The following is a 15,981-nucleotide window of genomic DNA, read 5'->3' as shown; positions in this document are numbered from 1 at the left end:
GGGCTTACCTGAAGGAATTTATGCAAAGCTCTTGAGGCATGAGATGAGCTATTAACATTATTTTATGTATGAAAACATTGTTTTCTGATTCTACATGTTAATATGTCAGTTGCAAAAATACCTGGGGAGTGTTACGCTAAGCACTTTCGACATCTCATTTACCTGAGCGGCACAGTGTCATAGCTAGACCATTCAGAGATCACCTGAATCTACCAGGTAGATAAGATAGTGAATATGTAAAGAGAGAATTTATTTATTTACCTAAAAATTTTTTTAAAGTATGGTCTTTTAAATTTATTTTTTGGCTGAGCTGTGCAGCTTGCAGGCTTCCTAGGAGGCTTAGTGGTAAAGAATCCAGCTGCCGATGCAGGAGACACAGGAGACACAGGTTTAATGCCTGGGTTGGGAAAATCTCCTGGGGGAGGAAATGGCAAGCCACTCCAGTATTCTTGCCTGAAAAATTCCCATGGACAGAGGGGCACTGTGGGCTACAGTGTATAGTGTCACGAAGATGGGACAGGACTAAACAGAAGCACAGCTGACTCACAGTGCAGCTTGTAGGATCTTAGTTCCCCAACCAGGGACCAAACCTGGACCCCCTGCAGTAGAAGCACTGAGTCCTAACACTCCTAAACTGCCACAGAATTCCCAAGAGAGAACTGAAAACAGCATCTGGTATATAATCAATAAATGCTAGTTGTTTCACTCTTGTTTTTGCTATCATTATTACTGTTGGAAGCTCACAAGGGGCCCAGGCTGTGAGCAACTATTATTATGCACATTTTACAGGGACAGTGGTCAAGACCAGAAAAGTGAGAGGCACAGCTGTGACTTGAATCCAGGTCTGTTGGACTGCCGAACAACCTCACCACAAGCTGGCACTGGTAAGCTCCAGTGACTCTGAACTTCCTGCTCTTCCCTTAAACAAGGTAACCAATTCCATGCCCCTGTGCCTTAGCTCATCTTATTCTCTATGGCTGAGAAGTCCCTGTGTTCCCCCAAATTTCAGCGTTTAAAATCCAGGTTAGACACCACCTCTTCTTAAAGTTTTCTTTGACATTTACTACATCTTGCAGTCCCCAGACTGAACAGACCTTACACAGACATGAGTCCTGGCCCTCCCGGGGGAAGGTACATACAGAAAGCTGCCTTTCCATTCATCCATTCTGACGCTAAGCACTCAGAAATTGTACTGGGATTGCTAATACGGATTTCTCCTTTAGAAAGCAGGCATTTGCCAGAGTCTCCAGTACAGCTGGGCAGGGCCCAAAGGTATAAATCTCCTCAGAGACAATGGCCCAAGCAAACTTCTGGCTGCCTTTGATGGGATCCTGATGGGATCCACAGCTCAGGGAGGTGAGATCAGCAGCAGCTGAGATGGCCAGGCAGTCCTGCTCTGTGAGCTGTCCTTGCAGGGGCAGTTCTTTGCCAGTGTCCATTCATCATATCATTAACACCCTGAAAAGAGCCTTTCACCAGCACGATTCTACTCACCATTCTGCTGCTTTTCTCCCGATGACTTCTCAGTCTTGGAATTTTTCCCATGAGGGTTGTTGCTTTTATTTGTTCGGGTTCCGTTGACTTGATTCTTAGCTTCCCCAGATGTCTTTTTCTCAGCTTTGCCAGATGCACTTTCTTCAGCTTGGCTTTTGGCTTCCATTTCCTTTTGCTTTTCCTCTGCAGCCAGGCGAGCCTTTTCTTCCGCTTCCTTCTTGGCTTTCTCCTCTGCATCCGGGGCAAGTCAGGGAAGATGGAGAAAAGGTAAGAAGTCATGCCACTAGGAGAATTGTCTCTTTGAACAAAAACAAGAGTTTGCACTGGGAGTTAGTGCACTAAAATGACCTAAGGTGTTTACCAAGTGTTTGGAATATAATTTTGATTAATTCAAGTCATATTGGTACATATATTCAGGAAACCTGTAAAATCAGTTCAATGGTGATGTCACTTCCCAGAACAGTATGTTAGAAGAAGGGGCAGGGAGAAAGTAATAATAAGGATAATAATAGTTAATAAACCAATACTGTAACTGGCATTATTAATATTACTATCATCAATAAGTTCTCCTGAATGCATCCTCAGTGTCAGGTATTATACTAAGTGCTTCTTAAGGATTACTTCCTCTCATTCTCAACCTTATATGGTATATACTATTATCATAACCCTATTTTTCAAAAGTGGAATCAAGGCTCAGAGACATTACAAAGCTCTCCTACAGCCTCACTGAATGTAAAAATTGAAGCTTCATGTACATTTGCTTAGGATCTGGAGTTTAAACATAAAAAAATTGATTACAAAACAAAAAGACTTGGGAAAAAACCACCACTGAAATCATATAGTTTCAGGCTACTGTCTATGAATTTAAAAGTGGGAAGAGAGTAATGAAGCCTCACACACAAAAAAACATGGTCTCCAAAACTGGTCTCCAAACAAGATGAGAGGTGGCCTTGAGTATGGCCAGGGATCCTCATCTGTGTCTTCCTCTTTAATGAGAGGATATCAGTCTTATTTACAATTTGGTTGACTGAAAGGGTCTGGCTCTATGTTTAACCAAACACATAGGGTAACTGCCTATCATCAAAGATTCATAAAAAACTTGATACATTCATTCAATTAAAATTTATTGAGCAACTACAGTGTCAAACACCATTTTAGGCACTGGGAATACAGTAGTGAGCAAGAAGACTTAAGGAGTAGAAAAGAGAATAATTAAACTAATGAATCACTAAGATAAATTTCAGGTGCTTTACAAAAAAAGGAAAGTGGAGTAATACAGTAGAAAACGATCAACATAAGTGAAGGACACAGAGTTACATAAGGAGGTGAAGAAGGAGATTTAACTAAATTTTGAATGATGAATTGTTGACCATGCAAAAATAAAGGGAAAAAGCATTCCAGGGACAGGAAATAAAAAATGTAAGGTCATAAGATTGGACCAAGGTTGGTATGTTCCAGGGACAGTGAGTTGGCTAGTATGGTTAAATTAACTTTAGTAAGAGGTTAGTGACAGGTGATGTGGTCAAGTGATGAAGGACATGTAAGGCTGGAGGCAATGAAGTGAACCTTGGTTGTAGGAAGTAACCTACAGAGACCAATAGAAGATACCTAACAAAGGCCAGTTCTCCTTGAGGGTCTAGAGACTTTACTGCATTTTGTTTTCTCTAAATGTGTTACAAATATCCCACTCCTCATAACCAGGGGTCCTCTTTATTTCTCCTGTTTAGTCTTGGTCCTGAAAACATCTGGCTTTCATAGATGACAAGAGAGGTTTTTAATCTAATGGGCACCAGAGTCATTATCCATGTGACTGTGTTTCCCTTTGCTTCAGCTGCTAAAGAGCACAAAGCTCAGATTTGGTTTCAGGTTCACATGTCATGGCATTATACTTCAGGCATGTCTATGATCTCTGGCTTCATTTTACTCTTCTTGCCCTTAAATTTGCCTGGCTCAGATGGCCTCCTTAATACATTATCAAGTTTTCATTCATCTCTTCACTGATTCATCCATCCACCTGTTCACTCAACCAAACCAATGCACTGGCCTCATCTCAGACAAATTAAATCGGACTCTGGAGGGAGAGTGGCAAGAACAGGATATTTTTAATGCTCTCCAGATGATCTAACACACAATCAGGATTGACAAGCCTTGGTTTAAATTTTAAATGTTTGCAATTCATTGTTTCATGACATTCTACTTCCCAACAGGATGTATTTATAATTTACAATGTAAAGATAAGGAGGGCTTCCCTGGCGGCTCAGTGGTAAAGTATGCACCTGCCAATGCAGAAGACACGAATCCAATCCCTGGTCTGGGAAAATCCCAAATGCCATGGAGCAGCTAAGCCCATGCACCACAACTATTGAGGCTGTGCTCCCAAGTCTGGGAGCCGCAACTACTGAGCCCACGTGCCACAACCAGTGAAGTCCACATGCCCTAGAGCCTGTGCTCTGTAGCAAGAAAAGCCACCGCAAAAAGCAGCCCATGCACCACAACCAGAGGGTAGCCTATGCAACAACGAAGACCCAGCACAGCCAAAAATAAATAAATAAATAAATAAAATTATTTTTTAAAAGGTAAGGAAAAATTTCTTTACAAAATCACATAATTATGTGCATACATGGTAGGTCTTCTGATTTCTACAGAAAGGTGCAACTAGAGAGTAAAAGAATACCCTTGCAGAAGAAGACAGGGAAATGGCATCCTCAGTAGGCTCAGGCCCAAAATGGCTCCTCTCATGTTCATCCAGACTTCCTCTCATGCTTCTGTAGTATCCCAAGAACACAGGTCAAATGTCACCTCCATCACTGAACCCCCAGAGCTTGTCACCTACAGATGCTCATGAAGTACTTGATTTCCACATGAAATGTGCACAGTGGGTATGAGTCACCCTGTCTGCCTATGAGCCTGACTTGATTCCATCATCAGCAATCCAGGTCAGTATAAACTACACAAACTATACGCTCTCTGAAGTCCTATCCTGAAAGAATCAGCCATTTGACTGTACCTGACTGTAGGTAAGAAAAAGAGGACTGTACCTACTGTACAGAGAGGGAAAGTGGGGCTAGGGGGAAGATAACTCATTTATACTCAGGCATCAGGTAAAATAATGCATAATCCCCTCACAGAATGCCCTCTCAAACTGTGGCAAACTTTGAACATTCAGAATATCCCCAAGTTAGAAGTAATTTTGATAAAAGCTGAAGGTATTAAATTCTGGTTTGCTATAAGAGCACAACATATTATCTGAGTAATAAAAATTCATTTGACAACTGAGTCAGACCAATTTTCTATGGAAAATCTAGCAAAAAAAAACCACAACTGGGGATGGTACATTTCAGAAACAAGTCTGTTTGGGCTTAACTACAGCTGACAATAGGCAATTAATGTTAACTTAATGAATGGTAGCTTTTATGACATCATAGTCAGATCTGATACAATTCCTTTCCTTGCAGCAACTGTGTTTCAGTGGATTGTTCTGAAATGGACTACAACCTTACTCTACTCCCATCTCTCCCTCACATCTCTGAAATATCTGACATTGATGTGATCAGCCATCAGCATTCAGTGCTACCACTCCAAAGAAGTAGACAAAAACAAGTAAACACATATATAAAAAAGAAATAAATAAACTTACAGGAGATACATCTGTTCCACTGTAATCTGATCCCCTTATATTTTCAGGGTGAAGTATTAATATACATTAAATCTTTCCTACTATGAGACAAAGCAGGTGATAGAACAATTAATTTGTATATGATAACAGGTTCCAGAGATGACACATCTGGAAAGAATGAACTTTTGGGGTTATAGATTTAACATCCTAGGCTTCTAGACTAGTAGAAAGCAAATGCTGTAGTTCAATCTCATTTCCTTCTGCTTTGCAGTTCACACTATATATGGTGATGTGATCATTATGAGAATGGCCCAAAACAAGGAGCTTAAGAGTTGAGGCAGCACAGAACCCTAATGATCCATAAATTATTAATGCATTCCTCCTGAGAGCTAATTCTATCCCACATTGAATGTCTGTGCAGTCTTGGAGAAATACATTGATTTCTTCATTTTACCTGCTTTTCTAAATTATGATACTATTGGCTCTTGCTTAAAAGTGGTATTGGGCTAATTATCTCTTAATATAATTCTCTGAAATGCCTACCTAAACTACTGACAGAGAAAGAAAGAAAGAAAAGGAGAGAAACTAACTTAAAAAAGACAACCAACATACTAGATTAGTTTTGAATAGTCAACTTTTGATAATATGTAAGCACAACATACGGAGAAGGCAGTGGCACCCCACTCCAGTACTCTTGCCTGGAAAATCCCATGGACGGAGAAGCCTGGTAGGCTGCAGTCCATGGGGTCGCTGGGAGTCGGACACGACTGAGCAACTTCACTTTCACGTTTCACTTTCATGCATTGGAGAAGGAAATGGCAACCCATCCCAGGGTTATTGCCTGGAGAATCCCAGGGACGGTGGAGCCTGATGGGCTGCACGACTGAAGCGACTTAGCAGCAGCAGCACAACATAAAGGTACTCCTTGCCACTTCAGGACTCAGAAGATGTTTCCATGCTACCTTTCTAAAACTGTTAACCAAAGTGCTTCAGCTGACAGAAAAATTCAGTCAACATTTAAAACTCAGAATGCGGAAAACATGTTAATGATGTGCATAAATACTAGTAAATCATAGTGTTAAATAAAGGTAACTGTTAAGTTGGATATAAAACTTGATGCAATTATTTAAAATAATATTAAAGGATAAATTAATTATAACTCTTCTTATGACATGTTGTGTCCAACTATTTTGACTCCATGGGCTACAGCCTGCCAGGCTCCTCTGTCCATGGAATTCTCCAGGCAAGAATACTTAAGTGGGTTGCATTCCCTTCTCCAGGGGATCTTCCCAACCCAGGATTGAACTCGGGTCTCCTGTACTACAGGCAGATCCTTTACCATCTGAACCACCAAGGAATTATAAAATAGTAATTTACTTACAATTTACTTATGATCACCTAGGTTGAAAATCTTATATTATTTCAATAAAACCTGAGTGACAATGGAGGAAATTTTTAAAAATTCAATAAACTTCTCAGCATTTGCAAAGAAGTATCATTATATACTATTTCATATTTACATTGACAGAGACATAATTCAATAAAAATATAAAGCTAATCTCTGGCAAAATAAAAATAAGATGTATTTTGAAAGACCATAAACAAAGTTAAAAGACATAGGACAAACTGACTGACTAACTAACTGGATAGAGGTAGGATAGAAATTGCAAGACAGTTTGTCAACTGAAGAATTGCTATTCTTAATATACAAAGAGTTATCATGAATCAATAATAAAAATGTAAACATCCTCAAGAGTAAAATAATGGGAAAAAATATAAAGAAATGGCACTCTCACTACACTTCTACTGAAGGTGAACACCTAGTTTAAAAAAAAAAAAACTTTCCAGAAACAAATTTGATAACATATATCAAGAGCTTTAGAATTTTTCACCTACTTTCACAGAGAACTGAAGAACAATGATCACTGAAGAAAACTAATTAGTTGTTACTAGCCAGTTTAACTTATTCAAAGCCTCTGTTATTTTATTGCATACTAAACTACTGAATTAGTAGGAGAAGGCAATGGCACCCCACTCTAGTACTCTTGCCCGAAAAATCCCATGGATGGAGGAGCCTGGTAGGCTGCAGTCCATGGGGTCTCGAAGAGTCGGACACGACTGAGCGACTTTACTTCACTTTTGACAGAGAAATCCAATATTTAGAAATTTATTCTAGATAAACGATCAGATGGGGGCTCAGGGTTTCTGAATTTGGATGCTCATAACAATGTTATATACAATAATGAAGAATTGGAAACTAACATGCTCAGTAACAGAGGAATGGTTCAACTATAGAGAAGGAAATGGCAACCCACTCCAGTGTTCTTGCCTGGAGAATCCCAGGGATGGGGTAGCCTGGTGGGCTGCCATCTATGGGGTTGCACAGAGTCAGACACGACTGAAGCAACTTAGCAGCAGAAGCAGCAGCAGCCATATAAATCACACTTTCTAAGAGTATTCAGTATAAGAATAAAATCTTCAAAACAGAAACAGAGAAGGAAAATACAATATTACACTATGATCTCAATTTAAGCGAAAACATCTACTTATAAATATGTACAAAAGGGGGCTTCCCAGGTGGCTCAGAGGTAAAGAATCTGCCAGTGCAGGAGACACAGGTTCAATCTCTGGGTCAGGCAGATCCTCTGGAGGAGAAAATTGCAACTCACTCCAGTATTCTTGCCTGGAAAATCCCATGGACAGAGGAGCCTGGCAGGCTACAGGCTGGCACGAGTCTCAAAGGACTGGATAAGACTGAGCAACAGAGCATGAGCACGGTACACGGGAAATCAAATTTTAAAAAATTACATCAGAATTTCAACAATAGTTACATTTTGCTGGAATGAGTAACTTTTATTTTCTTCTTTGTATATTTTGTTTATATTTCAGCATTGTAACCTAGACATCTATTATTCTTACACCAGAAAAACATGTTTAAAAAGTATTACATTCTGAATAGAAACTGGTCAGTATTGATAAGACTTGCAAATTGTTACACCTACATATCTTTGTATGGGAATAATGAGTTTCAGTCCTAAGAGCTGTAAAAAAAAAATATTGATTCAATCTTTCCTAACAGCTGTGTGTTCTGACCTAGCTAGATAGGTTGATTAAAAAACTAGAGCCTTGAATTTAATTCCATTTCTGATCAATTTAATAACAACATATATTCAAGTGCCCCAATGCAGGGCAGCCTTTGCTGAAATCAGGATTTTCTGGTAAAAAAGAATCATGAACAAAACATTCTGGGATAGTGCAGCACAAACCAATCACCAACAGAAAAACAGATGCAAACTGAATTTCTTACACCAGCCAACCAGTCAACAGCATTATTGGGAGGCAGAAAATGTTATAAAACATTAATTATACGTTGGCATTTTGATCACCACCTTCTTAACTTTGCATTTAAACTTTCTTTTCCAATTTTTCAACATAAGAGCTACCATTTATCAGGCACTAATGAGGTGCAGGCTCTGTTCTCATTCTTTACTTATATAATTTCTGTTCTTTGCACCACCTCTGTGGTGTCTATTATTATCCCCCAAAGGGAATTTTCTCAAAGAATCTGCCTGGATTTGCCAAAGAGTACATGGCAAGTAGGGATTCAATTCTCCCTTTCCCCAACTAACTTTTGCTTTGATACCCAAACTGTCCTCCTACAAAAACATACATAAACCCTGGAGGCTGTGCCTTTGTCAATCCCTTTTGCATTGTTCCCCACTTCATGCTCAACCCCAGACATCCTTCAAATCCTAGTTAGACACAAGCAGCCTTCCCAAGCACCTCAACCAGGCTAGGGACAAGCTTATCTCCATTAGCATGCCTCACATATTTTAAAACTATTAGTGTTAATTTTGGGCTTCCCTGGTGATTTAGATGTTAAAGAATCTGCCTGTACACAGGAGACCAGGGTTCGATCCCTGGGTCAGGAGTAGGAATGGCTATACACTCCAGTATTCTTGCCTGGAGAATCCCAAGGACAGAGGAGCCTGGCAGGGTCCATGGGGTCACAAAGAGTCAGACACGACTGAGCAACAAACACTTTCACTTCTTTTTCAGTGTTTATTTACCTGTTCTTTTTAAAGGACCAATTTTCTTCTAGAAAAGAAACTGTCTAATGCTCTCCCAGGTGATTAGTTTCAGAAGGTAATTTTAGTAAGCCAGATAATTGCAAACAAATTATTTTGAAATACCACTTTCAACTGTGTGTTGTCAGGAGCTGAATTTTCAAGTGTAATGAGTGTAATTGATTATAAGAGATTGCTTTCTCAAAATGATGCAGTAGCTGCCATTGCTGGTTGCAAAGCCTGCCAACAGGGAGGATTTCAGTGTTTAAATCATCCTAACAGACTATAGGATGCCACACTTAATATATCGAAGAAAAGCTGGCTTCTTCTCCATAGCTCAGGACGCAAGCTCAGGACATCCCCAAATGATAAGGGCCCAACTATGCCTTAAAAGAGTTGTAAATATAAACACTTTGCCCCACCTGAACTGAGAAGCCACTTGGACAGGACACAATGTTGGCCTTTGAATAACTCCAGCAGTGTGATCTTATCTCTTCTCTCTCAATACTGGAAGCTGCTGCTGCTGCTGCTGCTGCTGCTAAGTCACTTTAGTCATGTCCGACTTTGTGCGACCCCATAGATAGCAGCCCACCAGGCTCCTCTATTCCTGGGATTCTCCAGGCAAGAACACCACAGTGGGTTGCCATTTCCATCTCCAATGCATGAAAGTGAAAAGTGAAAGTGAAGTCGCTCAGTCGTGTCTGACTCTTAACAACCCCATGGACTGTAGCCCACCAGGCTCCTCCATCCATGGGGTTTTCCAGGCAAGAATACTGGAGAGGGTGTCATTGTCTTCTCTGAACACTGGAAGCAGTGCCCCCGATGTTTGAGGAACAAGACCTACTCCTGCCCTTCTCCCTTGGGCAGACACTGGGTATATAAAAGTGTGGAATGCTATGACCAGGCTTAAAACTTTGCTTGCCTGTTATAAAAGTCCAGGACTCAAGGTCAGTGGGTGCTGGTGAGGAGTACAGGCTTCCACTGAACTCCCATTCCTACTTGGAAAGAAATTCTGTGCTAATGCCTCCCTGTCCCCACCCAGGAGACTTCGAGCTTTGAGGACAAGGATGCCTGATATTCACCTCGGTGAATAACACACAGTACAGAGCTTGGCATACAGTAGGCAAGCAACAGATGTTGGCAAAAACTGACTGCTGTTGAAGGTGTACCTCCACAAAACCCACTGAGATTAGCCTCCTGGTTCTAGAACTCTAGAATCATCCACTCTAGAACTGTCTCTAAAATCAGACATCATGGCTTCATGAGACTTACCACAGCTATGTGTTCCTACTTAGACTACAGTACAAACATGTCATATGTACAAATCATGGAGCACATGCTTGGTAAACACAAACATGCAAATTAATTCTGACTTTCAAAAAACTAAGAGATTTCAATCTTTTTTTCTTCATAGTACCAAGAGTGATGACTTTTCTTTGAATTTCTGTTTACCTGTGAGTTACCTTCATCTCAGAAGGTCAGCCTGAGTAATAACTGAAGGGAAATTGAAAACATGAAGATAAAAACGCATGAAAGGAGATTAAAGCTTTTTCTATCCCAGTGTAATGGCCAAGGTAGATAAAAGGAGTAAAGGCCTGGTAAATGTGCCACATGTCATAAAATAAGAATGACAAGATGGCCTAGCAGAAACCAAGAAATAGGAGGAACACCTGTCCTCTGAACAATCTTCATTTTGAGAAGTATCTGGACAGATAACACAAAGGTCATTCCACCAGGTGGCCTAGAAGTCAACCTCATTCTCTCATGCACCAAGTATTGGATATAATAAAGAGCAAAAGATGGTCTCTCCTAACATTCAGCAATTTGAATATATACCCTGAGTTTGTGCTTCATTTTCAATACTTCTAAATCAGGGGTGGCAACGTCTTGCTTTTTGAGTGGGTCTGAGTGGTATGAACAAGATTCCTCATCAGCATCTTACCTTTGGGCACCTTGGCCCTCCATCTCTCCCGGTTAATGTGCACCACCTCAGTCCAAGTGGCTTTGAAACTCTTATAGTCAACAGGGATGACAGGGTTGTTGATTGGGGCACTTCCTTCTGAGCCAGAGCTCTTGACACCTGATCGCTTTGCATCTGTTGAACTGATGTTGTTCAAACTGGATGAAAAAAAAAAAACAAATAGAGGGTTAGAGTTTGAAAATATGTGCTGATAAGCAAGCCTAAGAGAAGAGTGGTGAACACACATCAAGTTACTATTGTGAAATTCCTGGGGCCTGAGGTTTGTCATTTCTATTTTCGATATGCAACATCTGGGAAATTCTCCATTTTCAGCAGAAAAAAAAAAGTCAAGGTTTCAGTCTCATGAGTATTGATAGTCCCAATTTGCTAAGTCGCTTCAGTCGTGTCCGACTCTGTGTGACCACACAGACAGCAGCCCACCAAGCTCCGCCGTCCCTGGGATTCTCCAGGCAAGAACACGAGTGGGTTGCCATTTCCTTCTCCAATGCATGAAAGTGAAACGTGAAAGTGAAGTCGCTCAGTCCCAAAGCTCAGTCCCAAAGGTCCCCATATTTCAAATGTTCTTTTTCCATATGACTAGATTCCTCACACATGAATTCTGTCTTTGACTTCCTGAAATTAACCCATTTAAACTTGACTTCCATTTGGTTCCACAGTTTGCCTACCTTCCTTCACACTGACTACATTTCCAAGTCACTTAGTCACTTGGTCCTCTTTCTCTCTAGCTCCAATTCCTCCAGTACTCAAGAAACTCTGATCCCAGGATACCCAAGGCTAGAATAAGGGGACTTCCTCTTGTACCTGGGGGAAGGTAGAGAGGCATGGAGACTGTGAGAGATCAGTGATGCAAAAGACTTGTTTTTTAATGCAATACCACTGGAGGGGTCTCCTGGTGGCTCAGTGGTAAAGAATTTGCCTGCCAATGCAGGAACCATGGGTTTGACCCCTGGTCCAGGAAGATCTCACATGCCTTGGGGCAACTAAGCCTGTGTGCCACAACTATTGAGCCTGTGCTCTGCAGTCTGGGAATGGCAGCTACTGAGCCCTGAGGTGCAACTACTAAAGCCCAAATGCCCTAGAGCCCGTGCTCTGCAACAAAAGAAGCCACTGCAGTAAGAAGCCCGTGCAGGGCAACAAAGAGTAGCGCCTGCTCACTGCAACTAGAGAAATCCATTGTGCAGGGCAACAAAGAGTAGCGCCTGCTCACTGCAACTAGAGAAATCCATTGTGCAGGGCAACAAAGAGTAGCGGCTGCTCACTGCAACTAGAGAAAATCCATTCAGCAACAAAGACTCAAACAGCCAAAAATAAATAAGTAAATAAAATTACAAAAATATATAATACCACTTGAAGCTTTAAACAGAGGCAACTTTAGGAAATACATATATATATATGCAAAATCACTTCAGTCGTGTCCGACTCTGTGCGACCGCATAGACAGCAGCCCACCAGACTCCCCCGTCCCTGGGATTCTCCAGGCAAGAACACTGGAGTGGGTTGCCATTTCCTTCTCCAATGCATGAAAGGAAAAGTGAAAGTGAAGTCGCTTAGTTGTGTCCAACTCTTAGCGACCCCATGGACTGCAGCCCACCAGGCTCCTCCATCCATGGGATTTTCCAGGCAAGAGTACTGGAGTGGGGTGCCATTGCCTTCTCCAATATATATATAACATAGAAAGTGCCATCCTCCTGGGAAACTTGACTTTTTTGAAGGTGTACTTATTTTAAATTAACTTTTATTGGAATACAGCTGCTTTACAATGTTGTGTTAGTTTCTACTTACAGCAAAGTGAATCAGCTTTATGTACACATATATCCCCTCTTTTTTGGATTCCCTTCCCATTTAGGTGACCACAGTGCCTAAAGTATCACATATTTCCAGGGAACCACAAATACACATACAAATCCACTGAATGACAAGCAAGACTAACTAGATAAGTAGAGCAGATCTCAGCCCAGTGCTGGCAGAGTTGTGGAGATGTGGGACTCAGGCAGGGGGCTTCTGACCTCTTTGTCAGCAGCCTTTGACTAGGTCCCTTCACCTTAAACATTCCTGGGTTCCCTCTGTCCTAATCTTCTTGTCCTTCTTCCTCTCATTGCTCTTCTATTCTTTTTCTTCTTCATTCCATTTCTCTCCTTTATGACAGGGCCCAAGGTTTTGATGGATGAGGAGGAGGGGATAGCAGTACTAGTGGTAATACAAACCATTTAATACTAGTGAAAACTGAGTGTTAGCATTACGGTAGCTGCCATTTCCTCTGTGCTGGACCCTGTTATAAAGGCTTTGAAAGTGAAAGCGAAAGTTGCACAACCGTGTTGGAACCTTTTCAACCCCATGGCCTATACAGTCCATGGAATTCTCTAGGCCAGAATACTGGAGTGGGTACCCTTTCCCTTCTCTAGGGGATCTTCCCAACCAAGGGATCGAACCATGGAGTCAGGATGTTTAACTGGCCATAGGACTCCAGAGGCTGTACATTCTGACTCCGTTTAATGATGTTGACAGAGAAGGAAATGGCAACCCATCCCAGTATTCTTGCCTGGAGAATCCTATGGACAGAGGAGCCAGGCGGGCTACAGTTCATGGGGTCGCAAGAGTCGGACATGACTGAGCGATACACACAACACACAGAATGTGGCGCAAAGTGCCAGACTTCTTAGGCGCCGGCACTTCGCGATGTCGCCACCAAGACTGCCTGTGGGACAGTGTCAGACTCAACCGCAGTCAGATGGACGGGTGGAATGATGTTGTGGCAGAAGGTGATTTAAAAGTTCAGCTCTTTTTTCCCTCTACTTAATTTTCTTCCTGAACGTAGAAATGAAAGTTTCACTTAATATGATAACTCTGATCCACGGTTCTTTCCTTCTGGAGTATGGGGAGCAAGGAGTCTCTGGGTACAGCAGGTGAAGTGCAGTGACTGACGATGTGGTGGGCAAAGCCACCAAAAGAGAGAATGGGTGGGGGCAGTACTGGGAACCTATATTTCATGACCTGGACCTTGATCACCCCCTTACAGGCCAGCCTGGAGAATACAGAGTGTACAACTTCGACTCCTCTGAGAAAAAGGAAGAAGCAGACACGTCTCATAAGGAGGAGGTAGGGTGAACACGATTAAGAAGTACCACCCCCATGCCTTCCAGAAGAAGTCTGTTCCCATGCACAGATCACCCTGACACCCACTGTCAAGCTTCAACACTGACCTTGAACGCCTCTGCCCGGTGCCCCCAGTTTGAGAGGGTTCATCAATCAGTGGACTCACGATCTTTTCGGTCATGTCTGTGAGCACAGTGAAGGTGGGTTCCACAATGAAATCAATGAAACCTGGAGAAAAGCAGCAAAGTTTCAGAGGAATTACATAGTAACTGGGGCCTTTCCAATGTTCCCATGCAAACTGATGAGTTGTAGCTTTCTTTTAAAATTCATCTACATAGGAGCGCCAAATCAGATTAGGAGAGCTTAGGTTGGTCTTAATCATTTAATATAATCCTTGCTTTGACTATCATATGAGTCAGTTTCATTTCCCCTACATAGCTTTCCTTTAACTTTTTAGTAGACAGTTCAATAAAATGCTTAAAAATGCAAATTCAATATCTACTATGTAAAAAACACTGTGAGAAAAGTTGTAACACAACCTACCTGCCCTTGGAAGTTTATAGAACTCAGTGAGCATAAAAATGGAAAGGGCCTAAGGAGAAGCCCAAAGAAAGGCCCCTAGGAAGGTAAGGGAAGGAGGGTATTTTCCCTCCCACTGTGACAGTTGCAAACAGCATTATGGAGCCGTGATATTTGAGCTGAGCCCTAAGGCTATTCTTTCTAGGTGGAGGGGGTGAAATAAGCAAGGTGACAGGACAGGCAAAAGTGCAGGATGTGTCTGGGAATGACTCGAACTTAGGAATTCTTTTAGAGTCAGAACGGGAAAGCCTGGGAAGGGTCATGATCTGTTCAGGGAGGGAGGTTCCAAAGTACCAAGCTAGGGTTAGGACTTAGATAGGCACTAGAAGCCCCTTAAGATGTTTGGGCAGCATGGTACTAAGATGTTTTCTGCTGTTATTTGGGAGAGTTAATCTGGCAAGATGGATAGGGTGGGAAAAAGCAATGGAGGCTGATGCTGGGAAAATCACTTTAGAAGCTTCACTTCACAAAGCTCAAAGACAAAGTAAGGGAGGTGAGATCCAGTGCCATTTTAAGGTGGGCGTGTGATGGAAGCATGGATACGTGCACAGCAGCAGGTGGTCCTACCTGTAGGTGGAGTCTGTCAGAGACTTCCACCAGGAAGGCAGAGGGAACAGAGGCAATGGGGGAGAGTGTGACCAGGGAGAAAGATGGTGGATTTCATCTTAGACCTGCCGACTCAAGGCACCAGGGCCATATTTGGATGCAAGAAGGCCAACAGGGTTGGAAACCAGGAGAGGGGTCAGATCTGGAAATGTTACCTTTGAGAGATCACCATGCTGGAGAGACAGTTGATGTTGGGCTGGACTGATCATCTCAACAACTCAAAAATACCAAAGTGTGCTGTGACACGTCAGGAGAAAATATATGATCTGGGACTAATGGTGGTAACTCATTACACAGTGACATGAAAGTTGGAAGGAAGCTAAATGCTAATCAAAGGAGATATAGTGTTTGAAAATATACAAATGCTTACTTGACTTTTACAATGACCAAGATAGAAGTGATACTGGCATTTAATACACAGAAGTGAAGGATGATAAAAAAATCCTGTAATGAAATTGGCAAGACAAAAGTTGTCCTATACAAGTAGCAACAGAATTCTGATAAATAATACTAATGCACATATATTACAGCTATTAGCAATGCAG

The 15,981-nt window shown here is 41.7% G+C and overlaps 1 protein-coding gene across 5 annotated transcripts in view; it reads right to left on the bottom strand.

Annotated features, from left to right (window-relative positions):
* Positions 1-15,981, bottom strand: part of PDE1C (phosphodiesterase 1C) — a 531,701-nt gene that overhangs the window by 72,942 nt on the left and 442,778 nt on the right. For all 5 annotated transcript variants that reach the window (XM_040259681.1, XM_040259682.1, XM_040259677.1 and 2 more), the window contains 3 exons: positions 14,359-14,479; positions 11,120-11,295; positions 1,495-1,725 (listed from right to left, as the gene is read on the bottom strand). In XM_040259681.1, coding sequence (XP_040115615.1) covers positions 1,495-1,725; positions 11,120-11,295; positions 14,359-14,479 — 528 coding nt within the window. The remainder of the gene's footprint in view (positions 1-1,494; positions 1,726-11,119; positions 11,296-14,358; positions 14,480-15,981) is intronic.

Source organism: Oryx dammah, unplaced genomic scaffold, assembly GCF_014754425.2.
Source record: "Oryx dammah isolate SB20612 unplaced genomic scaffold, SCBI_Odam_1.1 HiC_scaffold_18, whole genome shotgun sequence".
Lineage (NCBI taxonomy): Eukaryota > Metazoa > Chordata > Mammalia > Artiodactyla > Bovidae > Oryx > Oryx dammah.
Note: the sequence above shows the minus strand (reverse complement) of the source record. Positions and strands in the feature narration are given on the sequence as shown.